The 26,964-nt window shown below is 47.1% G+C and overlaps 1 protein-coding gene and 1 long non-coding RNA gene across 11 annotated transcripts in view; both read right to left on the bottom strand.

Moving 5' to 3' along the window:
* LOC118378188 (tight junction protein ZO-1-like) overlaps positions 1-26,964 on the bottom strand; it is a 287,079-nt gene that overhangs the window by 18,883 nt on the left and 241,232 nt on the right. For 7 of the 10 annotated variants that reach the window (XM_052466581.1, XM_052466587.1, XM_052466586.1 and 4 more), the window contains 11 exons: positions 26,618-26,837; positions 24,395-24,579; positions 21,612-21,707; positions 21,386-21,468; positions 20,365-20,575; positions 16,808-16,908; positions 16,179-16,361; positions 15,834-16,016; positions 15,184-15,447; positions 12,565-13,467; positions 11,128-11,219 (listed from right to left, as the gene is read on the bottom strand). In XM_052466581.1, the coding sequence (XP_052322541.1) occupies positions 11,128-11,219; positions 12,565-13,467; positions 15,184-15,447; positions 15,834-16,016; positions 16,179-16,361; positions 16,808-16,908; positions 20,365-20,575; positions 21,386-21,468; positions 21,612-21,707; positions 24,395-24,579; positions 26,618-26,837 (2,521 nt within the window). The remainder of the gene's footprint in view (positions 1-11,127; positions 11,220-12,564; positions 13,468-15,183; positions 15,448-15,833; positions 16,017-16,178; positions 16,362-16,807; positions 16,909-20,364; positions 20,576-21,385; positions 21,469-21,611; positions 21,708-24,394; positions 24,580-26,617; positions 26,838-26,964) is intronic. The other 3 variants (XM_052466589.1, XM_052466588.1, XM_052466591.1) reach the window with 1 other exon arrangement.
* Positions 1,299-11,094, bottom strand: LOC127908407 (uncharacterized). Its single transcript, XR_008067105.1, has 3 exons — positions 9,534-11,094; positions 8,934-9,113; positions 1,299-1,353 (listed from the first exon to the last, which is right to left on the bottom strand). It is a non-coding gene; the product is annotated as an uncharacterized LOC127908407 (long non-coding RNA).

Here is a 26,964-nt window from a genome sequence, read left to right on the forward strand (position 1 = left end):
TCTTCGAAATAAAGTAGTCGAAAGTTTAGTTTTTGGTCCCATATTCTTAGCACACATTGATTACATCAAACTTACGACTCTACAAACCGGTTGTATGCAGTTCGTTTTTGGTTGTGTTTCAGATTATTTTGTGCCCAATAGAAATTAAATGCATCAATTTGGAGTCACTTTTTATTGTAAATAAGAACATAATATGTTAATGTGGATGCTACCATTTTACGGATCATCCTGAATGAAAATGTGATGATTATACCCACAGTACATGCTAACCTCTCACCATAAACAACAACAGGAGAGGTTGGTATGATTATACCCACAGTACATGCTAACCTCTCACCATAAACAACAACAGGAGAGGTTGGTATAATTATACCCACAGTACATGCTAACCTCTCACCATAAACAACAACAGGAGAGGTTGGTATGATTATACCCACAGTACATGCTAACCTCTCACCATAAACAACAACAGGAGAGGTTGGTGGTATGATTATACCCACAGTACATGCTAACCTCTCACCATAAACAACAACAGGAGAGGTTGGTATAATTATACCCACAGTACATGCTAACCTCTCACCATAAACAACAACAGGAGAGGTTGGTATGATTATACCCACAGTACATGCTAACCTCTCACCATAAACAACAACAGGAGAGGTTGGTATAATTATACCCACAGTACATGCTAACCTCTCACCATAAACAACAACAGGAGAGGTTGGTATAATTATACCCACAGTACATGCTAACCTCTCACCATAAACAACAACAGGAGAGGTTGGTATAATTATACCCACAGTACATGCTAACCTCTCACCATAAACAACAACAGGAGAGGTTGGTATGATTATACCCACAGTACATGCTAACCTCTCACCATAAACAACAACAGGAGAGGTTGGTATGATTATACCCACAGTACATGCTAACCTCTCACCATAAACAACAACAGGAGAGGTTGGTATGATTATACCCACAGTACATGCTAACCTCTCACCATAAACAACAACAGGAGAGGTTGGTATGATTATACCCACAGTACATGCTAACCTCTCACCATAAACAACAACAGGAGAGGTTAGTATAATTATACCCACAGTACATGCCAACCTCTCACCATAAACAACAACAGGAGAGGTTAGTATAATTATACCCACAGTACATGCCAACCTCTCACCATAAACAACAACAGGAGAGGTTGGTATAATTATACCCACAGTACATGCTAACCTCTCACCATAAACAACAACAGGAGAGGTTAGTATAATTATACCCACAGTACATGCTAACCTCTCACCATAAACAACAACAGGAGAGGTTGGTATGATTATACCCACAGTACATGCTAACCTCTCACCATAAACAACAACAGGAGAGGTTGGTATGATTATACCCACAGTACATGCTAACCTCTCACCATAAACAACAACAGGAGAGGTTGGTATGATTATACCCACAGTACATGCCAACCTCTCACCATAAACAACAACAGGAGAGGTTAGTATAATTATACCCACAGTACATGCTAACCTCTCACCATAAACAACAACAGGAGAGGTTAGTATAATTATACCCACAGTACATGCTAACCTCTCACCATAAACAACAACAGGAGAGGTTGGTATAATTATACCCACAGTACATGCTAACCTCTCACCATAAACAACAACAGGAGAGGTTGGTATAATTATACCCACAGTACATGCTAACCTCTCACCATAAACAACAACAGGAGAGGTTGGTATGATTATACCCACAGTACATGCTAACCTCTCACCATAAACAACAACAGGAGAGGTTGGTATGATTATACCCACAGTACATGCTAACCTCTCACCATAAACAACAACAGGAGAGGTTGGTATAATTATACCCACAGTACATGCCAACCTCTCACCATAAACAACAACAGGAGAGGTTAGTATAATTATACCCACAGTACATGCTAACCTCTCACCATAAACAACAACAGGAGAGGTTGGTATAATTATACCCACAGTACATGCTAACCTCTCACCATAAACAACAACAGGAGAGGTTGGTATGATTATACCCACAGTACATGCCAACCTCTCACCATAAACAACAACAGGAGAGGTTAGTATAATTATACCCACAGTACATGCTAACCTCTCACCATAAACAACAACAGGAGAGGTTAGTATAATTATACCCACAGTACATGCTAACCTCTCACCATAAACAACAACAGGAGAGGTTGGTATAATTATACCCACAGTACATGCTAACCTCTCACCATAAACAACAACAGGAGAGGTTGGTATAATTATACCCACAGTACATGCTAACCTCTCACCATAAACAACAACAGGAGAGGTTGGTATGATTATACCCACAGTACATGCTAACCTCTCACCATAAACAACAACAGGAGAGGTTAGTATAATTATACCCACAGTACATGCTAACCTCTCACCATAAACAACAACAGGAGAGGTTGGTATAATTATACCCACAGTACATGCTAACCTCTCACCATAAACAACAACAGGAGAGGTTGGTATGATTATACCCACAGTACATGCTAACCTCTCACCATAAACAACAACAGGAGAGGTTGGTATAATTATACCCACAGTACATGCTAACCTCTCACCATAAACAACAACAGGAGAGGTTGGTATGATTATACCCACAGTACATGCTAACCTCTCACCATAAACAACAACAGGAGAGGTTGGTATAATTATACCCACAGTACATGCTAACCTCTCACCATAAACAACAACAGGAGAGGTTGGTATGATTATACCCACAGTACATGCTAACCTCTCACCATAAACAACAACAGGAGAGGTTGGTATAATTATACCCACAGTACATGCTAACCTCTCACCATAAACAACAACAGGAGAGGTTGGTATGATTATACCCACAGTACATGCTAACCTCTCACCATAAACAACAACAGGAGAGGTTGGTATAATTATACCCACAGTACATGCTAACCTCTCACCATAAACAACAACAGGAGAGGTTGGTATGATTATACCCACAGTACATGCTAACCTCTCACCATAAACAACAACAGGAGAGGTTGGTATAATTATACCCACAGTACATGCTAACCTCTCACCATAAACAACAACAGGAGAGGTTGGTATAATTATACCCACAGTACATGCTAACCTCTCACCATAAACAACAACAGGAGAGGTTGGTATGATTATACCCACAGTACATGCTAACCTCTCACCATAAACAACAACAGGAGAGGTTGGTATAATTATACCCACAGTACATGCTAACCTCTCACCATAAACAACAACAGGAGAGGTTGGTATAATTATACCCACAGTACATGCTAACCTCTCACCATAAACAACAACAGGAGAGGTTGGTATAATTATACCCACAGTACATGCTAACCTCTCACCATAAACAACAACAGGAGAGGTTGGTATAATTATACCCACAGTACATGCTAACCTCTCACCATAAACAACAACAGGAGAGGTTGGTATAATTATACCCACAGTACATGCTAACCTCTCACCATAAACAACAACAGGAGAGGTTGGTATGATTATACCCACAGTACATGCTAACCTCTCACCATAAACAACAACAGGAGAGGTTGGTATAATTATACCCACAGTACATGCTAACCTCTCACCATAAACAACAACAGGAGAGGTTGGTATGATTATACCCACAGTACATGCTAACCTCTCACCATAAACAACAACAGGAGAGGTTGGTATAATTATACCCACAGTACATGCTAACCTCTCACCATAAACAACAACAGGAGAGGTTGGTATAATTATACCCACAGTACATGCTAACCTCTCACCATAAACAACAACAGGAGAGGTTGGTATAATTATACCCACAGTACATGCTAACCTCTCACCATAAACAACAACAGGAGAGGTTGGTATGATTATACCCACAGTACATGCTAACCTCTCACCATAAACAACAACAGGAGAGGTTGGTATGATTATACCCACAGTACATGCTAACCTCTCACCATAAACAACAACAGGAGAGGTTGGTATAATTATACCCACAGTACATGCTAACCTCTCACCATAAACAACAACAGGAGAGGTTGGTATGATTATACCCACAGTACATGCTAACCTCTCACCATAAACAACAACAGGAGAGGTTGGTATAATTATACCCACAGTACATGCTAACCTCTCACCATAAACAACAACAGGAGAGGTTGGTATAATTATACCCACAGTACATGCTAACCTCTCACCATAAACAACAACAGGAGAGGTTGGTATAATTATACCCACAGTACATGCTAACCTCTCACCATAAACAACAACAGGAGAGGTTGGTATGATTATACCCACAGTACATGCTAACCTCTCACCATAAACAACAACAGGAGAGGTTGGTATGATTATACCCACAGTACATGCTAACCTCTCACCATAAACAACAACAGGAGAGGTTGGTATGATTATACCCACAGTACATGCTAACCTCTCACCATAAACAACAACAGGAGAGGTTGGTATAATTATACCCACAGTACATGCTAACCTCTCACCATAAACAACAACAGGAGAGGTTGGTATAATTATACCCACAGTACATGCTAACCTCTCACCATAAACAACAACAGGAGAGGTTGGTATAATTATACCCACAGTACATGCTAACCTCTCACCATAAACAACAACAGGAGAGGTTGGTATGATTATACCCACAGTACATGCTAACCTCTCACCATAAACAACAACAGGAGAGGTTGGTATGATTATACCCACAGTACATGCCAACCTCTCACCATAAACAACAACAGGAGAGGTTGGTATAATTATACCCACAGTACATGCTAACCTCTCACCATAAACAACAACAGGAGAGGTTGGTATGATTATACCCACAGTACATGCTAACCTCTCACCATAAACAACAACAGGAGAGGTTGGTATAATTATACCCACAGTACATGCTAACCTCTCACCATAAACAACAACAGGAGAGGTTGGTATAATTATACCCACAGTACATGCTAACCTCTCACCATAAACAACAACAGGAGAGGTTGGTATGATTATACCCACAGTACATGCTAACCTCTCACCATAAACAACAACAGGAGAGGTTGGTATAATTATACCCACAGTACATGCTAACCTCTCACCATAAACAACAACAGGAGAGGTTGGTATGATTATACCCACAGTACATGCTAACCTCTCACCATAAACAACAACAGGAGAGGTTGGTATGATTATACCCACAGTACATGCTAACCTCTCACCATAAACAACAACAGGAGAGGTTGGTATGATTATACCCACAGTACATGCTAACCTCTCACCATAAACAACAACAGGAGAGGTTGGTATGATTATACCCACAGTACATGCTAACCTCTCACCATAAACAACAACAGGAGAGGTTGGTATGATTATACCCACAGTACATGCTAACCTCTCACCATAAACAACAACAGGAGAGGTTGGTATGATTATACCCACAGTACATGCTAACCTCTCACCATAAACAACAACAGGAGAGGTTGGTATGATTATACCCACAGTACATGCTAACCTCTCACCATAAACAACAACAGGAGAGGTTGGTATAATTATACCCACAGTACATGCTAACCTCTCACCATAAACAACAACAGGAGAGGTTGGTATGATTATACCCACAGTACATGCTAACCTCTCACCATAAACAACAACAGGAGAGGTTGGTATGATTATACCCACAGTACATGCTAACCTCTCACCATAAACAACAACAGGAGAGGTTGGTATGATTATACCCACAGTACATGCTAACCTCTCACCATAAACAACAACAGGAGAGGTTGGTATGATTATACCCACAGTACATGCTAACCTCTCACCATAAACAACAACAGGAGAGGTTGGTATGATTATACCCACAGTACATGCTAACCTCTCACCATAAACAACAACAGGAGAGGTTGGTATGATTATACCCACAGTACATGCTAACCTCTCACCATAAACAACAACAGGAGAGGTTGGTATGATTATACCCACAGTACATGCTAACCTCTCACCATAAACAACAACAGGAGAGGTTGGTATGATTATACCCACAGTACATGCTAACCTCTCACCATAAACAACAACAGGAGAGGTTGGTATGATTATACCCACAGTACATGCTAACCTCTCACCATAAACAACAACAGGAGAGGTTGGTATGATTATACCCACAGTACATGCTAACCTCTCACCATAAACAACAACAGGAGAGGTTGGTATGATTATACCCACAGTACATGCTAACCTCTCACCATAAACAACAACAGGAGAGGTTGGTATAATTATACCCACAGTACATGCCAACCTCTCACCATAAACAACAACAGGAGAGGTTGGTATAATTATACCCACAGTACATGCTAACCTCTCACCATAAACAACAACAGGAGAGGTTGGTATGATTATACCCACAGTACATGCTAACCTCTCACCATAAACAACAACAGGAGAGGTTGGTATGATTATACCCACAGTACATGCTAACCTCTCACCATAAACAACAACAGGAGAGGTTGGTATAATTATACCCACAGTACATGCTAACCTCTCACCATAAACAACAACAGGAGAGGTTGGTATGATTATACCCACAGTACATGCTAACCTCTCACCATAAACAACAACAGGAGAGGTTGGTATGATTATACCCACAGTACATGCTAACCTCTCACCATAAACAACAACAGGAGAGGTTGGTATAATTATACCCACAGTACATGCTAACCTCTCACCATAAACAACAACAGGAGAGGTTGGTATGATTATACCCACAGTACATGCTAACCTCTCACCATAAACAACAACAGGAGAGGTTGGTATGATTATACCCACAGTACATGCTAACCTCTCACCATAAACAACAACAGGAGAGGTTGGTATGATTATACCCACAGTACATGCTAACCTCTCACCATAAACAACAACAGGAGAGGTTGGTATAATTATACCCACAGTACATGCTAACCTCTCACCATAAACAACAACAGGAGAGGTTGGTATGATTATACCCACAGTACATGCTAACCTCTCACCATAAACAACAACAGGAGAGGTTGGTATAATTATACCCACAGTACATGCTAACCTCTCACCATAAACAACAACAGGAGAGGTTGGTATGATTATACCCACAGTACATGCTAACCTCTCACCATAAACAACAACAGGAGAGGTTGGTATAATTATACCCACAGTACATGCCAACCTCTCACCATAAACAACAACAGGAGAGGTTGGTATGATTATACCCACAGTACATGCTAACCTCTCACCATAAACAACAACAGGAGAGGTTGGTATGATTATACCCACAGTACATGCTAACCTCTCACCATAAACAACAACAGGAGAGGTTGGTATGATTATACCCACAGTACATGCTAACCTCTCACCATAAACAACAACAGGAGAGGTTGGTATAATTATACCCACAGTACATGCTAACCTCTCACCATAAACAACAACAGGAGAGGTTGGTATGATTATACCCACAGTACATGCTAACCTCTCACCATAAACAACAACAGGAGAGGTTGGTATAATTATACCCACAGTACATGCCAACCTCTCACCATAAACAACAACAGGAGAGGTTGGTATGATTATACCCACAGTACATGCTAACCTCTCACCATAAACAACAACAGGAGAGGTTGGTATAATTATACCCACAGTACATGCTAACCTCTCACCATAAACAACAACAGGAGAGGTTGGTATGATTATACCCACAGTACATGCTAACCTCTCACCATAAACAACAACAGGAGAGGTTGGTATGATTATACCCACAGTACATGCTAACCTCTCACCATAAACAACAACAGGAGAGGTTGGTATAATTATACCCACAGTACATGCTAACCTCTCACCATAAACAACAACAGGAGAGGTTGGTATAATTATACCCACAGTACATGCTAACCTCTCACCATAAACAACAACAGGAGAGGTTGGTATAATTATACCCACAGTACATGCTAACCTCTCACCATAAACAACAACAGGAGAGGTTGGTATGATTATACCCACAGTACATGCTAACCTCTCACCATAAACAACAACAGGAGAGGTTGGTATAATTATACCCACAGTACATGCTAACCTCTCACCATAAACAACAACAGGAGAGGTTGGTATGATTATACCCACAGTACATGCTAACCTCTCACCATAAACAACAACAGGAGAGGTTGGTATAATTATACCCACAGTACATGCTAACCTCTCACCATAAACAACAACAGGAGAGGTTGGTATGATTATACCCACAGTACATGCTAACCTCTCACCATAAACAACAACAGGAGAGGTTGGTATGATTATACCCACAGTACATGCTAACCTCTCACCATAAACAACAACAGGAGAGGTTGGTATGATTATACCCACAGTACATGCTAACCTCTCACCATAAACAACAACAGGAGAGGTTGGTATAATTATACCCACAGTGGTATAATTATACCCACAGTACATGCTAACCTCTCACCATAAACAACAACAGGAGAGGTTAGTATAATTATACCCACAGTACATGCTAACCTCTCACCATAAACAACAACAGGAGAGGTTGGTATAATTATACCCACAGTACATGCTAACCTCTCACCATAAACAACAACAGGAGAGGTTGGTATGATTATACCCACAGTACATGCTAACCTCTCACCATAAACAACAACAGGAGAGGTTGGTATGATTATACCCACAGTACATGCTAACCTCTCACCATAAACAACAACAGGAGAGGTTGGTATGATTATACCCACAGTACATGCTAACCTCTCACCATAAACAACAACAGGAGAGGTTGGTATAATTATACCCACAGTACATGCTAACCTCTCACCATAAACAACAACAGGAGAGGTTGGTATGATTATACCCACAGTACATGCCAACCTCTCACCATAAACAACAACAGGAGAGGTTGGTATGATTATACCCACAGTACATGCTAACCTCTCACCATAAACAACAACAGGAGAGGTTGGTATGATTATACCCACAGTACATGCTAACCTCTCACCATAAACAACAACAGGAGAGGTTGGTATGATTATACCCACAGTACATGCCAACCTCTCACCATAAACAACAACAGGAGAGGTTGGTATGATTATACCCACAGTACATGCCAACCTCTCACCATAAACAACAACAGGAGAGGTTGGTATGATTATACCCACAGTACATGCCAACCTCTCACCATAAACAACAACAGGAGAGGTTGGTATGATTATACCCACAGTACATGCTAACCTCTCACCATAAACAACAACAGGAGAGGTTGGTATGATTATACCTACAGTACATGCTAACCTCTCACCATAAACAACAACAGGAGAGGTTGGTATGATTATACCCACAGTACATGCTAACCTCTCACCATAAACAACAACAGGAGAGGTTGGTATGATTATACCTACAGTACATGCTAACCTCTCACCATAAACAACAACAGGAGAGGTTGGTATGATTATACCCACAGTACATGCTAACCTCTCACCATAAACAACAACAGGAGAGGTTGGTATGTCTTGGCTCTTTGACCCTGTAACTTTTCACTCGTTAAATTATTATTTTCTTATTATAAAATTACTTGTTAAAATATCTTTCTCTGAGCAATTGTATTAATGAATTATTTTATACAGTCATGATTGTGTTAATCATTTCAGACCCCTCTGGAAATGACATTGATTTGATCCAGGGGGCACACGCTGAGTGGACACAACATTATGAACACCTGCCTGACCAGGTGAATCCAGGTGAAAAGTTATGATTCCTTATTGATGTCTCTTGTTAAATCCACTTCAATCAGTGTAGATTAAGGGGAGGAGACATGCAGATGAAGGGGAGGAGGCATGCAGATGAAGGGGAGGAGACATGCAGATGAAGGGGAGGAGACATGCAGATGAAGGGGAGGAGACATGTAGATGAAGGGGAGGTGACATGCAGATGAATGGGAGGAGACATGTAGATGAATGGGAGGGGGCATGCAGATGAAGGGGAGGAGTCATGCGGATGAAGGGGAGGAGACATGCAGATGAAGGGGAGGAGACATGCAGATGAAGGGGAGGAGACATGTAGATGAAGGGGAGGAGACATGCAGATGAAGGGGACGAGACATGCAGATGAAGGGGAGGAGACATGCAGATGAAGGGGAGGAGACATGCAGATGAAGGGCAGGAGACATGCAGATGAAGGGGAGGAGACGGGTTAAAGAAGGGTTTTTAAGCCTTGAGACATGGATTGTATGGGCCAGAAAAAATATTTAAGTGCCTTTGAATGGGTAGTAGATGCCAGGCGCACCAGTTTGTGTCAAGAACGGAAACGCTGCTGGGTTTTTCACGTTCATCAGTTTCTCCGTGTGTATCAAGAATGGTCCACCACCCAAAGGACATCCAGCCAACTTGACAATACTGTGGGAAGCATTGGGAGTCAACATGGGCCAGCATCCCTGTGGAACGCTTTCGACACCTTGTAGAGTCCATGCCCTGATGAATTGAGGGCAAAAGGGAGTGCAACTCAATATAAGGAAGGTGTTCATAATGTTTTGTACATCCAATGTAACATTTCTAGTACAGTATGTGGTCCTTTCAGGAGTTGAACCCATGACCTTGGCGTTAGTAGCACCAGGGTAGAGTGCTGTGGTTTGTGTGTGTATGGTGTGTGTGGTGTGTCAACAGGTGTGTGTGTGTGTGGTGTGTCTACGGTGTGTGTGTGTGTGGTGTGTCTACAGTGTGTGTGTGGTGTGTCTACGGTGTGTGTGTGTGTGGTGTGTCTACGGTGTGTGTGGTGTGTCTACAGTATGTGTGTGTGTGGTGTGTCTACAGTATGTGTGTGTGTGTGTGTGTGGTGTGTCTACAGTATGTGTGTGGTGTGTCTACGGTGTGTGTGTGTGTCTACAGTGTGTGTGTGTGTGTGTGTGTGTGTGTGTGTGTGTGTGTGTGTGTGTGTGTGTGTCTACAGTGTGTGTGTGTGGTGTGTCTACAGTATGTGTGTGTGGTGTGTCTACAGTATGTGTGTGTGGTGTGTCTACAGTATGTGTGTGTGGTGTGTCTACAGTATGTGTGTGTGTGTGTGGTGTGTGTACCTGTAAGTAGCCTTGCCCTGCTCCAGGTTGCTGAGGGAGTTGGCTTTGGGGACAGGCCCAGGTGCAGTCACAGGTCTGGGCAGGTCTGCAGGCTGGAACACCAGACAGACCGGAAGTTAAACCTGACTATTGTATCCACACAGGTTGCCACTATCTGGCCAAGTTGCAAAGTGAGAAGCACCGAAATTTTACAATTTCTCTTCTTAAAATATGATTTGAAACCAAACCTTGACCTTAACCACTCTGCTAACATTATGCCAAATCCTAAATTATGCAGCGTAGCCTAGTTGTTAGAGTGTTGGAATAGTAACCGGAAGGTTGCAAGTTTAAACCCCCGAGCTGACAAGGTACAAATCTGTTGTTCTGCCCCTGAACAGGCAGTTAACCCACTGTTCCCAGGCCGCCATTGAAAATAATATGTTCTTAACTGACTTGCCTGGTTAAATAAAGGTAAAAAAAAAATGTTTTTAATAAATTTTTACAATATAGCCCATTTTGACTTTGTAGCTTGAATATATAGTGGGAATCAACTACACTACCTCACATGTTATCTTGGTATCCAATCACATTCATCAGGGGTTCATTACCCCAATCACATGTTATCTTGGTATCCAATCACACCTTTGGAACGTCTACATTTTAAAAAGTCTAATAAAGCCCAATACATAAGGTATGCGACTATAATTCGAAAAATTCGCTTAACAAAAGACATGAGTTTCTTGCCTTACTGCACACAGACATTCACAAGTGATAGGATAATATTGTCACCCATCAGACTATTCTTGATTTCATCTTTACATTTACTAAATAATATACGTGTGAAATTTGTTTGGAGTTTAGAATGGACCTTTATCGTGCACCTGTCCCAAACACAGGGACAGTGAAGAAATGCACTTAAATATATATTAATATCAAATATGAGGACGCGCTTTTCCGTTTTCTTGCCAGCCAGGTAGGCTATACTCCTGTTGTAAAGATAAGCAACGTGCTTAATATTAGGAAAGTTGAGAAATAAATACAGTAGGCCTAGCCTATAGAAAGCTGATGGGATCCTCCTCTTTTTAGTAGAGGCCATCACTCGGTTTTCTCAAGCAATTGCATAGCCTATAGAAATGTTGCGCAACATGAGCTCATGGGCTCTCATGAAGTGTTTTTATTAGATTTCCCATTCACATTCACATTGATATCAGAGTGTTTAGAAGGACAATAGAGTGCTGAGTACCAGGCAGTTAGCAAGTTTAGCAGGCTACTAATGACCATCAGCAGCATCAGAGCTTGGAGAAGCCTAATTACCGTGACTAAACGGTCATATGGAATTTGACTACCATCATAACTAGTGACCACTGGTGTGGTGGTAATAAGGTTATTGTAACAGCCCTACCCCAGACATACATTATAAGCATGCTGTCTAGGTGTTTGGCCGTGTCGTACACCTACCCTCGTCACGGTAGAGTCGTCAGCCTCCTTGGCCCGGTCAACAGACAACGACCTTTTATTCTCAAACATCTTGACCCTGTTGAGCACCGATTGGGGCTTCATGGCCGGGTCGTCCTTTTCCTCCTCCCCCGGGGGTTTGGACCCTGCGTTTACTCCCATCTCTCCTGGGGAGGCCAGGGGTTCAGGTTTGGGAGGGGGCAGGGGCGGGTCAGAGGTCATTAGAGGTTCACGGTTGTAGCCACCGCCCCGGCTGGGAGGTCCTGGGTTATAGGAGGGTCTCAGGCCAGGAGCAGAGTCTCCGTAATACTGCTTGGGGGGGTCTGGGGAGCGGGGCGAGCTTACGGGGTAGCAGTGAGGGGACTCGGACTCGTAAGGGGAGCGAGCGTCGTAAGGGCCAGCCGAGGGCGGGGGAGGCGGTTCATCGTACCGCATAGGCCCCGGAGTTTTACCGTGACGAGGCCTGCCGTCGTAGCCCTGCATCCCCGCGGGTGCCTCATCGTAGCAGGGCTGGGGGGGGCTGTAGTCCCTGACTGGGCCGTCCTCGTAGGGGGTGGTCCCCCTGGGAGTGTAGCCCTGCTGGTGGCCCGGGCCAGGCTGGTACCCTGGGAGCTGGGGGGAAGAGGTCTGCTGGTCGTAGGGGGGCCACTGGCCGTCGTCGAAGTGTTGAGGCACACGGTTGTTGTAGTGCAGGTGAGGAGTGTGAGGGTCAAAGTTCCCCTGGGGCGGCTGCTTTGGTTCGGCGTAGCCCCCCCCGTCGCTACAGTAGCCGTAAGGCGGGTGGTCGTACTGGCGGTGTGGCTGTTGGTCCTGGTAGGGCTGGTGGGTGTAGCTCAGAGACGACTTCATGCCGCCGTGGTTCACTCTCACTGGTTCCTCCAGACTGTACAGATCCTTCTTGTACATCTGCAGGGGAGTCGGATGGAATATAGAGACATTAATACTAGTAGGAACTAGCTAGTTACAGGTATTTGGTCAGAGCTCGGGTGAATAAGCTTTCCAATGTATCAATCATTACACATGGCAAATTAAGTTGAAAACCTGTAAATCTCATTTGGAAAACTATGTTTTTAAAACAATTTAAATTAACAAAATTACAGAAACTACAGAAAATTCCCCAAAATCAGAGAATGAATCAATTAAAGGGGAGGTTTCTGAGAGGTTCAGCTCAAATCTTCAAGGACTGAACACAGATCAATTTAAGAAACAACACATTATCATTCATACAATTAAATTGTAGTAACTCCAAAATATATCAATACATTTAACAAAGGTCAAAGTGCAAGTACACAAGCAATTATTCCTAATCCGTTCTGAATGCATATTTGACTAGAAGTCTTTCAGTCACTCCTGAAAAGTTCCGTATTCTCATGACGTCATCACCAATCAGTTTGACGTAGTCAAGTTTTTTTGGAGGGGGGTCAAAATAATGTTTTTTTGATGGTGTCAAAAATAATGTTTTTCTTTGTGTTTGTTTTTTGTACATTTTGTGAAAGGCTTCATTTCAAAACGGGCTGATGTGTAGCCTGTAGACAGCACCTTGAGTAAACGACAGACAGTCACTTCTTATGGTAGAAGCTTGTAACATAAACTTCCAACATGAGTCAACGCTACAACGGAAGATATAGTTATGTTATGTAATGCCCCCCCCCACCCCCCTCCCCCTCCAATCAACCGCTTTGACAGAGACTATTAAATACCAAGAAAACTGTCTGCAGGTTAGCATAGTTTGTCATGCAACATTACATTCAGTTGAGCATCTTATGCAACTACAATCTACTACAACAGCTACCAACTACATTCTACTATATAATAGCAAAACAGCATACGGTACATATACCAACTACATTTGCCACTGCAAGAACATTGGACTAGACTTCAACTAGAGTCAGTCAGAGAAGTTAAGAAGCTGAAAGGAACCATTAGAGGCCATGCAAGAGGAAGAGGAGGAGACAACAGTAACCGTTAATGTTGGCGCTGGTTCTTCTTATCCCGGTCACAGGGTCAGACCGGTCCAAAATGGTACCCTATTCCCTTTATAGAGCACAACTTTGGCTGGCTCTGGTTAAAATATACTTAATAGGGAATGGGGTGGGGTTTCAGATATGCCCACAGACTAGACTAGACCCCCCCCTTCCCCCCGGGTGGACTGCAGACCCACTGTGATTGGTGCATGTGTACTGACCACACACTGACCAATCACACACGAGGTGCATGTTTGAGACGGACTACAGTGCGTTGCAGTCGGACTGCACAGAATCACATTACAAATCACCTTGCTTTTCCATCCCATAATAACTAGTCATAAACGTGATGAAGATGAGCGATTCTGTGCAGCCAACGTCTTCCTCCAAACACCAACCCCACTCAAACACGCTGTAAAATATAATTCTGTGGTCACACAGTGTGGGCGGGGCATGCAGACAAGAGAGCCAGTCAGAGGATAAAGAAGCGTGTGTGAAGAAGAAGACAGGACAGCAGGCTGGAGGGGGGGGGAGATGGGCGGGGCAGAGAACCGGGCGGGGCAGTTAAGGGCATGACTGGCCCAGGCCCGGTCCAGGTGTTCTAGGGAGGCAGCAGGTAGGTGCTGGGGTGGTGGGGAGGTGGTAGGTAGGTGAATACCTTGGGTTCAGGACCAGGGCCGAGCTGCGGGTCAGACAGGGGTTGGGGTTCGAGTGATGGTGGTGTTGGGGGCGGGGCTAGCTCAGTAGGGGCGGGGCTGCTAAGGAGTGAGTCTGCAGCCGGAGCTTCCTCCTCGGGTTCAGAGGTCATACCCTCTACCTGCAGTGCAGGTTGCTGTGACTCAGCCTCAACACCAGGGGGCGCCACAGCCACCGCAGCAGGCAGCAAAGAGGAAGGAATAGCCAGAAGAGCAGCATCGTTTTGCTGTGAAGTATTGTTAAGAGACATTTTTTATTGCAACAGGCTGCCAAGAGAAAGACCACAGCAACACTCCACAAACTACAGCAGTTTCTATCTCCATAGTAACCTTCTCTCTCCATGTTCCTCCTCCTTGAATCAATTTTACACCATCCAGAAACCTGTTTACAATGTATTTGTAACAGTGTGGTTAACTACAAACAGATAGTAAACACAAATACATATGTATATTGTAAAGGGTCTCTCTTACTGAAGGAACAAACACATGTCCTGTTTCACAATGAAGAACAGAACACGCCAGGTTGTAATAACATCGTTTCAGTCCGTTTCGCCCCTTAGAGAGACACCTACAGCTAAACCTCCAGTCATCTCTCCCTCCAATTCCTTCCTACCTGATGAGGAGCGGCGGCCATTTTGAACCCGGACGGGTCGATGCGGTTGGCCGGGTCGGGCGGAGTCACGGCAACGTGATGGTATCCAGGGTAACCGCCAGTCGAGGGGTCCTGGATGACGGGCGGGTCCTCTCTGACCGGCTCTGAGGAGCGGGTGATGGCTGGCTCCGTGGGAAGACCAACCTAATGGGATTTAGAAACAAGTTACTACATGCTGAGACTTAAAAACGTGTATGAGGTATAAGGTGTTGTGTTTTTTTTAAGGCATAATTCAGTATTTTTGACAGCGAACATTAATGAAATCAAATGTTAAAAAAAAATGTTTTTTTTAAAAATCCGTCCCACCTCGTCGTTGAGAGTCTCGTCTAATTCCTGGTCGGTGTAGGCCCCACCCTCTGTGTCCGTGTCCTCGTAATCAGAGGTGTGGCGGCTGTCCGTGCTGTACATGGAGTATTCACTGCCTGGGGCTGACAGGTATGACAGACGGTCATCATGGATGTCCAGGTCATCGTCCGGCGCGCCGTCCGCCTGGGGAGAGGAGGAGAAGGAGGAGGAGCAGGAGGAGGAGCAGGAGGAGAAGGAGCAGGAGGTGTAGGAGGAGGAGCAGGAGGTAGAGGAGGAGGAAGAGGAGGAAGAGGAGGAGAAGGAGGAGGAGCAGGAGGAGGAGCAGGAGGAGGAAGAGGAGCAGGAGGGGTAGGAGGAGGAGCAGGAGGTAGAGGAGGATGAAGAGGAGGAGCAGGAGGACGAGGAGGGGCAGCAGGAGTAGGAGCAGAAGGAGAGATGGTAGTAGTAGATGTGAAGAAATATACAGTTTTCTTAGGGTTGCTTCAGCAGGGGAGTCGGAAATGTTTCAATGTTATTCAAAGGAAAGAAGCTCCTGCACACTGTGTTCACAAAGTATCATATTCATACGATAGATTATTTATTTTTTAATTACCGTAAAACTATAATGGACATGTGAGTGTTTCTCTCACCTTGCCCTCTGACACCCAGACCAACTGGTTCTGTTGCTGCTGGATGGTCTCCTTCAGAGCTCCGTACCAGCCATCGTTCATGTTGTTCATGTTGATGGTGGCTAAGACAGGAGGCCAAAAGGGTTACCGTTTTTATTTATTTAAAAGGGATAGTGTCCAGATTTGGGCAATTAAGCCAAATTAAGCACATTTTTATGTCTCTTCGGCCAATCTAAAAGGAAGTCAAGAGGTACTTTTGTGAGACAATGCAAACTAGCGTAAGCGCAATGACTGGAAGTCTACCTGAACAGCTAGCATGATAATAGCATGTTGCCATAATGCAGCCAAAATATTCCACTATCCCTTTTAACATGCTATTAGTAAGCATGATGCTACTAGTTAACATGATGCTGCTAGTTAGAAGGAGCAGGAGACTAGTTAGCATGATGCTACTAGTTAGTATGATAATAGCATGTTGCCATAATGCAGCCAAAATATCCCACTATCTCTTTTAACATGCTACTAGTAAGCATGATGCTACTAGTTAACATGATAATAGCATGTTAACAATTCAACTCACGGGTCAAAGAATGGATCCCTGAGGGACTCTACAAGATATCAATTCACTTTTCTTAACATGCTGCTTTAATTAAACCAAGCAAACAAATGGTTGAATACTTTTATGGTAGAGAGCAGTTTGTGTATGTAAACAGCCGGGTATCTAATAGGGCCAAGATATTTTGTGGAGTTCCTCAGGGATACATTTTCGGACCCATGTTGTTTTGGAAACACTTAATTTTAACTATACCTCATAATATTGTGACATAACAAATGCCCCTCCCTTTACTCACTGGTGAAGAGATGGTGGTTGTTCTTCCTTAATTTCAGGGCTCTCCGTACTCTCTTCCCACCCTCTCTCCCCCACCTCCTCTCTTCCCACCCTCTCTCCCCCACCTCCTCTCTTCCCACCCTCTCTCCCCCACCTCCTCTCTTCCCACCCTCTCTCCCCCACCTCCTCTCTTCCCACCCTCTCTCCCCCACCTCCTCTCTTCCCACCCTCTCTCCCCCACCTCCTCTCTTCCCACCCTCTCTCCCCCACCTCCTCTCTTCCCACCCCTCTCCCCCCCACCTCCTCTCTTCCCACCCTCTCTCCCCCACCTCCTCTCTTCCCACCCTCTCTCCCCCACCTCCTCTCTTCCCACCCTCTCTCCCCCCACCTCCTCTCTTCCCACCCTCTCTCCCCCACCTCCCTCTCTTCCCACCCTCTCTCCCCCACCTCCTCTCTTCCCACCCCTCTCTCCCCCACCTCCTCTCTTCCCACCCTCTCTCCCCCCACCTCCTCTCTTCCCACCCTCTCTCCCCCACCTCCTCTCTTCCCACCCTCTCTCCCCCACCTCCTCTCTTCCCACCCTCTCTCCCCCACCTCCTCTCTTCCCACCCTCTCTCCCCCACCTCCTCTCTTCCCACCCTCTCTCCCCCACCTCCTCTCTTCCCACCCTCTCTCCCCCCACCTCCTCTCTTCCCACCCTCTCTCCCCCACCTCCTCTCTTCCCACCCTCTCTCCCCCACCTCCTCTCTTCCCACCCCTCTCCCCCACCTCCTCTCTTCCCACCCTCTCTCCCCCCACCTCCTCTCTTCCCACCCTCTCTCCCCACCTCCCCTCTTCCCACCCTCTCTCCCCCACCTCCCCTCTTCCCACCCTCTCTCCCCCACCTCCTCTCTTCCCACCCTCTCTCCCCCACCTCCTCTCTTCCCACCCTCTCTCCCCACCTCCTCTCTTCCCACCCTCTCTCCCCCACCTCCTCTCTTCCCACCCTCTCTCCCCCACCTCCTCTCTTCCCACCCTCTCTCCCCCACCTCCTCTCTTCCCACCCTCTCTCCCCCACCTCCTCTCTTCCCACCCTCTCTCCCCCACCTCCTCTCTTCCCACCCTCTCTCCCCCACCTCCTCTCTTCCCACCCTCTCTCCCCACCTCCTCTCTTCCCACCCTCTCTCCCCACCTCCTCTCTTCCCACCCTCTCTCCCCCACCTCCTCTCTTCCCACCCTCTCTCCCCCACCTCCTCTCTTCCCACCCTCTCTCCCCCACCTCCTCTCTTCCCACCCTCTCTCCCCCACCTCCCTCTTCCCACCCTCTCACCCCCCCCACCTCCTCTCTTCCCACCCTCTCTCCCCCACCTCCTCTCTTCCCACCCTCTCTCCCCCCACCTCCTCTCTTCCCACCCTCTCTCCCCACCTCCTCTCTTCCCACCCTCTCTCCCCCACCTCCTCTCTTCCCACCCTCTCTCCCCCACCTCCTCTCTTCCCACCCTCTCTCCCCCACCTCCTCTCTTCCCACCCTCTCTCCCCACCTCCTCTCTTCCCACCCTCTCTCCCCCACCTCCTCTCTTCCCACCCTCTCCCCCACCTCCTCTCTTCCCACCCTCTCTCCCCCACCTCCTCTCTTCCCACCCTCTCTCCCCCACCTCCTCTCTTCCCACCCTCTCTCCCCCACCACCCTCTCTTCCCACCCTCTCTCCCCCACCTCCTCTCTTCCCACCCTCTCTCCCCCACCTCCTCTCTTCCCACCCTCTCTCCCCCCCACCTCCTTCTCTCTCCCACCTCTTCCCACCCTCTCCCCCACCTCCTCTCTTCCCACCCTCTCTCCCCCACCTCCTCTCTTCCCACCCTCTCTCCCCCACCTCCTCTCTTCCCACCCTCTCTCCCCACCTCCTCTCTTCCCACCCTCTCTCCCCCACCTCCTCTCTTCCCACCCTCTCTCCCCCACCTCCTCTCTTCCCACCCTCTCTCCCCCACCTCCTCTCTTCCCACCCTCTCTCCCCCACCTCCTCTCTTCCCACCCTCTCTCCCCCACCTCCTCTCTTCCCACCCTCTCTCCCCCACCTCCTCTCTTCCCACCCTCTCTCCCCCACCTCCTCTCTTCCCACCCTCTCTCCCCCACCTCCTCTCTTCCCACCCTCTCTCCCCCACCTCCTCTCTTCCCACCCTCTCTCCCCACCTCCTCTCTTCCCACCCTCTCTCCCCCACCTCCTCTCTTCCCACCCTCTCTCCCCCCACCTCTCTCTTCCCACCCTCTCTCCCCCCACCTCCTCTCTTCCCACCCTCTCTCCCCCCACCTCCTCTCTTCCCACCCTCTCTCCCCCCCCCCACCTCCTTCCCACCCTCTTCCCACCCTCTCTTCCCCCACCTCCTCTCTTCCCACCCTCTCTCCCCCACCTCCTCTCTTCCCACCCTCTCTCCCCCACCTCCTCTCTTCCCACCCTCTCTCCCCCCACCTCCTCTCTTCCCACCCTCTCTCCCCCACCTCCCCTCTCTCCCCCACCTCCTCTCTTCCCACCCTCTCTCCCCCACCTCCTCTCTTCCCACCCTCTCTCCCCCACCTCCTCTCTTCCCACCCTCTCTCCCCCACCTCCCCTCTTCCCACCCTCTCTCCCCCACCTCCTCTCTTCCCACCCTCTCTCCCCCACCTCCTCTCTTCCCACCCTCTCTCCCCCCCCTCCCCTCTCCCCACCCTCTCTCCCCCACCTCCTCTCTTCCCACCCTCTCTCCCCCACCTCCTCTCTTCCCCCTCTCTACTCACTGGTGAAGAGATGGTGGTTGTTCTTCCTTAATTTCAGGGCCCTCTCGTAGAGTTTCCGGGCGGACTTCCTGGACTCGGAACAGAGCCTGGTTCTCATGTTCTTGACCCCCTGTTTGTTGTCTGGGTTCAAGAACACTACGATGGGGTACCACTGGGCGTAGTTCAGACGGTCTACTGCGTTGGGGGTGATGTCCAGCACTGCATGTTTGTCCTATATACCAGAAAAACATCACTTATATAATCTATTCCTTCTACTGGGGCAGAGGGCCTCAACACAGTAAGTGATTCACTCCTACTGGGGCAGAGGGCCTCAACACAGTCAGTGATTCCTCCTACTGGAGCAGAGGGCCTCAACACAGTCAGTGATTCCTCCTACTGGGGCAGAGGGCCTCAACACAGTCAGTGATTCCTCCTACTGGGGCAGAGGGCCTCAACACAGTCAGTGATTCCTCCTACTGGAGTAGAGGGCCTCAACACAGTCAGTGATTCCTTCTACTGGGGCAGAGGGCCTCAACACAGTCAGTGATTCCTTCTACTGGAGCAGAGGGCCTCAACACAGTCAGTGATTCCTCCTACTGGGGCAGAGGGCCTCAACACAGTCAGTGTATCTCCTACTGGGGCAGAGGGCCTCAACACAGTCAGTGATTCCTCCTACTGGAGTAGAGGGCCTCAACACAGTCAGTGATTCCTCCTACTGGGGCAGAGGGCCTCAACACAGTCAGTGATTCCTCCTACTGGAGTAGAGGGCCTCAACACAGTCAGTGATTCCTCCTACTGGAGTAGAGGGCCTCAACACAGTCAGTGATTCTCCAGTGAATCCTGTTCTCTTTTCATCATGAGTGGAATAGAAAATGGACAACAAAGACAACATTTGGAAAAAGCGAATTCTGCATCACCAAACATGTCTAAAGAGAACGTCATCCCACAAAAAAACGAAAGGAAAAAAAAATGAAATTCCTCAAATCAAAATGAGTCCTATTGAAATGAGTGACAGAACGTGTTACAAAGAGGGAAAACTCACTCTGTCGATGATCTGTTTGATGGTGTGGAGACGGATGATTCCCGAACTACGCTGGTCTTTCCCTGCGTCTCTCGGTTCACTCTCTGAAACACAAGGGGAAAGAAATAGTTTTCATTGTTTCATTGCGCGGTTCTTTTAATCCTTCTATTAATTAACTTGTTTTTTTTTTTTTAAATTGAATTCTAGAAAACTTTTCACGTCATTTCGATACACTTCTGTTACTCACTTGCGAGCTCGAACAGATCGGGCTCCTCTCGGGAGAGTTTCTCTCGTGCCACGTCAACGATGGGTCCAAATATCACCACAGGCCTCAGGAAACCAGCTGGACAAACATCCCCAACAGAAGGCCATCAAAAGTACATTATAGACTGAGTGGGAGGATTAGTGATTCTTATTGGGTTCTCCGATAGCTGTGGAAGACGCAACAGATACTCGTCCTGGTTTCCAAATCAAATCAAATTTATTTGTCACATACACATGGTTAGCAGATGTTGATGCGAGTGTAGCGAAATGCTTGTGCTTCTAGTTCTGTCGGCGCCGGAAGGTTCCACACAAAACGTTGGAAACATGACAAAATACAGAACGCTAATGGACATAGAACTGTAACCTCTTGAAGCTATGGGGGCGCTATTTCATTATTGGATAAAAAAACGTGCCCATTTTAAGTGTAATATTTTGTCACAAAAAGATGCTCGACTATGCATATAATTGACAGCTTTGGAAAGAAAACACTCTGACGTTTCCAAAACTGCAAAGATATTATCTGTGAGTGCCACAGAACTGATGCTACAGGCGAAACCAAGATGAAACTTCAAACAGGAAATTAGCAGAATTTTTGAGGCTCTGTTTTCCATTGTCTCCTTATATGGCTGTGAATGTGCCCTGAACGAACCTACGCTTTCTGCCGTTTGCCCAAGGTGTCTGCAGCATTGTGACGTATTTGTAGGCATATCATTGGAAGATTGGCCATAAGAGACTACATTTACCAGGTGTCCGCCTGCGTAATCTCCAAGCTGCACGCATTCATCCATGTGATTCAGGGGAGAGAGGAGACTTCCACGAACGATATATCATCGAAGAGATATGTGAAAAACACCTTGAGGATTGATTCTAAACAACGTTTATCATGTTTCAGTCGATATTATGGAGTTTATTTGGAAAAAAGTTTGGCGTTTTGATGACTGAATTTTCTGTTTTTTTTGGTAGCCAAACGTGACGCACCAAACGGAGCGATTTCTCTGAAACAAATCATCTTTCAGGAAAAACGGAACATTTGCTATCTAACTGAGAGTCTCTTCATTGAAAACATCCGAAGTTCTTCAAAGGTAAATGATTTTATTTGAATGCTTTTATGTTTTTTGTGAAAATGTTGCCTGCTGAATGCTAACGCTAAATGCTACGCTAGCTATCAATACTGTTACACAAATGCTTGTTTTACGATGGTTGAGAAGCATATTTTGAAAATCTGAGATGACAGTGTTGTTAACAAAAGGCTAAGCTTGAGTGCTAGCACATTTATTTCATTTCATTTGCGATTTTCATGAATAGTTAACGTTGTGTTATGCTAATGAGCTTGCGAATAGAATTACACTCCTGGATACAGGTTTTTTTCGTAGCTAAACGTGATGAACAAAACGGAGCGATTTCTCCTAAACAAATAATCTTTCAGGAAAAACTTTACATTTGCTATCTAACTGAGAGTCTCCTCATTGAAAACATCCAAAGTTCATCAAAGGTAAATGATTTTATTTGAATGCTTTTCTGGTTTTTGTGAAAATGTTGCCTGCTTAATGCTAACGCTAAATGCTATGCTAGCTATCAATACTGTTACACAAATGCTTGTTTTGCTATGGTTGAGAAGCATATTTTGAAAATCTGAGATGACAGTGTTGTTCACAAAAGGCTAAGCTTGAGAGCTAGCATATTTATTTCATTTCATTTGCGATTTTTATGAATAGTTAACGTTGCGTTCTGGTAATGGGCTTGAGACTGTAGTCACGATCCCGGATCTGGGATGGTTCGACGCAAGAAGTTAACACAAATTTATAACTAAAACTACACAACTAAAGAAAATACACATTCTAAAAGCAATAACAATTGTTTAATTTAAAAACAGCGTAACAAGTTAGTAAAAGCAGAATATTTGGGTCAGGATTGTGTAGCAGCAAACCGTAGTGTTTACAACCCACCCCAGGGGTCTTTTTCTCCCCTCTATCAATTGAAAGACAATATTTATAGTTGGAGCTACATTATGAAAGCTCACCAATATTAGAGACAGGTTACGATTTACAAGAGTAGCTAGAAAGGAGGGCTGAGGGAGGAGTACCTAGGAAGGAGGGGTTAGGGAGGAGGGGCTAGAGAGGAGGGCTGAGGGAGTGGGGGCTAGGGAGGAGGAGCTGAGGGAGTAGGGGCTAGAGAGGAGGGGCTGAGGGAGAAGGGGCTGAGGGAGGAGGGGCTAGGGAGGAGGAGCTGAGGGAGGAGGGGCTGAGGGAGAAGAGGCTGAAGCAGGAGGGGCTAGGCAGGAGGGGCTAGAGAGGAAGGGCTAGAGTGGAGGGCTGAGGGAGAAGGAGCTAGGGAGGAGGGGCTGAAGAGGAGGGGCTGAGGGAGAAGGGGCTAGAGAGGAGAGGCTGCGGGAGAAGGGGCTGAGGGAGGAGGGGCTGAGGGAGGAGGGGCTAGAGAGAGGAGGGGCTAGGGAGGAGGAGCTGAGGGAGGATGGGCTATAGAGAGGAGGGGCTAGAGAGGAGGGGCTAGAGAGAAGGAGCTGAGGGAGGATGGGCTGAGGGAGGAGGGGCTAGGGAGGAGGAGCTGAGGGAGGAGGGGCTGAGGAAGGAGGGGCTAGGAGGGGCTAGAGGAGAGGGGCTACAGACAAGGAGCTGAGGGAGGATGGGCTGAGGGAGAAGGGGCTGAGGGAGGAGGGGCTGAGGGAGGATGGGCTGAGGGAGGAGGCTTTATGTTTTTTAGCACAGATAAGAATTTATAATGTGTTATTACAAGGCAAGTCATCCTCACCTTCTCTAAGCACCACCCTCTCGTATGCAGGGAACTTGGACTGTACGGGCTGGGCCGACAGGTCCTCTCTGCTCTTCCTCAGGTTCCTCTTGGAGCTCCTCAGGCCCCTGAACCTCCAGAAGTCTGCCCTGTCGCCCCCTGCTGTCTTGGGGAGACTGTACTGCACGCTGGACAGCTGCTCCGCTCTGGAGACAGATAGAGGAGAGGGAGTTGGATAACTAACTAACTCGATAACTAACTCGATAACTAACCCTAACCCTGCTGTCTTGGCGAGGCTGTATTTCACGCCCAGAGTGGAGAGAAGTTTGTTGTTATGTTTTTCTCTGTAAAAGAGAATGAGATTCGGTCTCCCGAGTGGTGCAGTGGTTTAAGGCAGTCCAGGCTCTGTCGTAGCCGGCCGTGACCGGGAGGTCCATGGGGCGGCGCACAATTGGCCCAGCGTCGTCCGGGTTAGGGGAGGGTTTGGCCCAGCGTCGTCCGGGTTAGGGGAGGGTTTGGCCCAGCGTCGTCCGGGTTAGGGGAGGGTTTGGCCCAGCATCATCCGAGTTAGGGGAGGGTTTGGCCCAGCGTCGTCCGGGTTAGGGGAGGGTTTGGCCCAGCATCGTCCGGGTTGGGGGAGGGTTTGGCCCAGCATCGTCCGGGTTAGGGGAGGGTTTGGCCCAGCATTGTCCGGGTTAGGGGAGGGTTTGGCCCAGCGTCGTCCGGGATAGGGGAGGGTTTGGCCCAGCATCATCCGGTTAGGGGAGGGTTTGGCCCGGGTTGGGGAGGGTTTGGCCCAGCATCATCCGAGTTAGGGGGAGGGTTTGGCCCAGCGTCGTCCGGGTTAGGGGAGGGTTTGGCCGGGTTAGGGGAGGTTTGGCCCGTCGTCCGGGTTGGGGGAGGGTTTGGCCCAGCATCATCCGAGTTAGGGGAGGGTTTGGCCCAGCGTCATCCGGGTTAGGGGAGGGTTTGGCCCAGCATCGTCCGGGTTAGGGGAGGGTTTGGCCCAGCATCGTCCGGGTTGGGGGAGGGTTTGGCCCAGCATAATCCGAGTTAGGGGGGAGGGTTTGGCCCAGCATCATCCGGGTTGGGGGAGGGTTTGGCCCAGCATCATCCGGGTTGGGGGAGGGTTTGGCCCAGCATCGTCCAGGGAGGGGTTTGGCCCAGCATCATCCGAGTTAGGGGGGTTTGGCCCAGCATCGTCCGAGTTAGGGGAGGGTTTGGCCCAGCGTCGTCCGGGTTAGGGAGGGTTTGGCCCAGCATCGTCCGGGTTAGGGAGGGTTTGGCCCAGCGTCGTCCGAGTTAGGGGAGGGTTTGGCCCAGCGTCGTCCGGGTTAGGGGAGGGTTTGGCCCAGCGTCGTCCGGGTTAGGGGAGGGTTTGGCCGGCAGGGATGTTCTTGTCCCATCGCGCTCTAGTGACTCCTGTGGCGGGCCGGGCTCAGTGCACACTGACACGGTCACCAGGTGTACGGTGTTTCCTCTGACATATTGGTGTGGCTGGTTTCCGGGTTAAGTGGGCATTGTGTCAAGAAGCAGTGTGGTTGGGTTGTGTTTCGGAGGACACATGGCTCTCGACCTTTGCCTCTCCCAAGTCCATACGGGAGTTGCAGTGATGAGACAAGACTGTAACTACCAATTGGATACCACGAAATTGGGGGAGAAAAAGGGATACAAAAAAAATAGTATTTACAAAAATGAGAACGAGATTTAGTTCTCTGTATAACTCAGAGGATGAAGGTCTATTGATTGAAATGTTGGTGAAAAATATGCATGAAATATGCATTTATGGGGAATCAAAATCACCGGTGTGCTGGAGTTGTTTTTCTATTCAGAACAAGAGAATGAGAGAGGGACAGACAGAGCTCTTGGTAGAGACACCTCTGTCGAGGGCTTTCACGTGTCTGTGACACTGTCCAGTAAACTTGGCACGGCAAACGTCAATACTGCCAACACAGAGGCACTTACATGGCAATGATAATCATAACAAATGTGGTTAAAGCTACGAGACGACAACGTGACGTTAACATTGTTCTGATGACTTGTGACCCCTGTGAATCTTCCCCTATTATTTTAACACATTTACATGATTGTCTAAAAACCAGGTATACAGAACACATTCTGTTTTCAAATAAACAAAACTGATTTCTGTGAAAACTCAACCTCATTATGGCTTGCTGATAAACACCCAGAGAGGAGCCAAAATGGACAGGACTGAAGAGAAGACGGAAATAGTGTCATCATCACCTGTTCTTGTTAGGTATGATGCCTCTCTCTACTTCCTGATGGTTCTTCCCAATGCGGATGGCCAGCCAGGAGCCCAGCTTGCCGTTGTACAGGGTGTCCACCACTCTGAACACCTCTCCCTTGTTGAAGCTCAGGCCGTACGGAGACTCCTTCTCATACTCAAAGTGGGTCCGGATGTAGAACGAGTCGCCCACATCAGACTCCACGATCCGCCGGTACACTGGACCAGAACACAGACTGAGTTTGAGTATCAGAGTTGGAGACAGAGAGTTGAGAGACAGAGAGTTGAAAGACAGAGTTAAGAGAGAGACAGAGAGTTAAGAGAGAGAGAGTTAAGAGAGAGAGAG

Source organism: Oncorhynchus keta, chromosome 17 (genome assembly GCF_023373465.1).
Source record: "Oncorhynchus keta strain PuntledgeMale-10-30-2019 chromosome 17, Oket_V2, whole genome shotgun sequence".
In the NCBI taxonomy this organism is placed as follows: domain Eukaryota; kingdom Metazoa; phylum Chordata; class Actinopteri; order Salmoniformes; family Salmonidae; genus Oncorhynchus; species Oncorhynchus keta.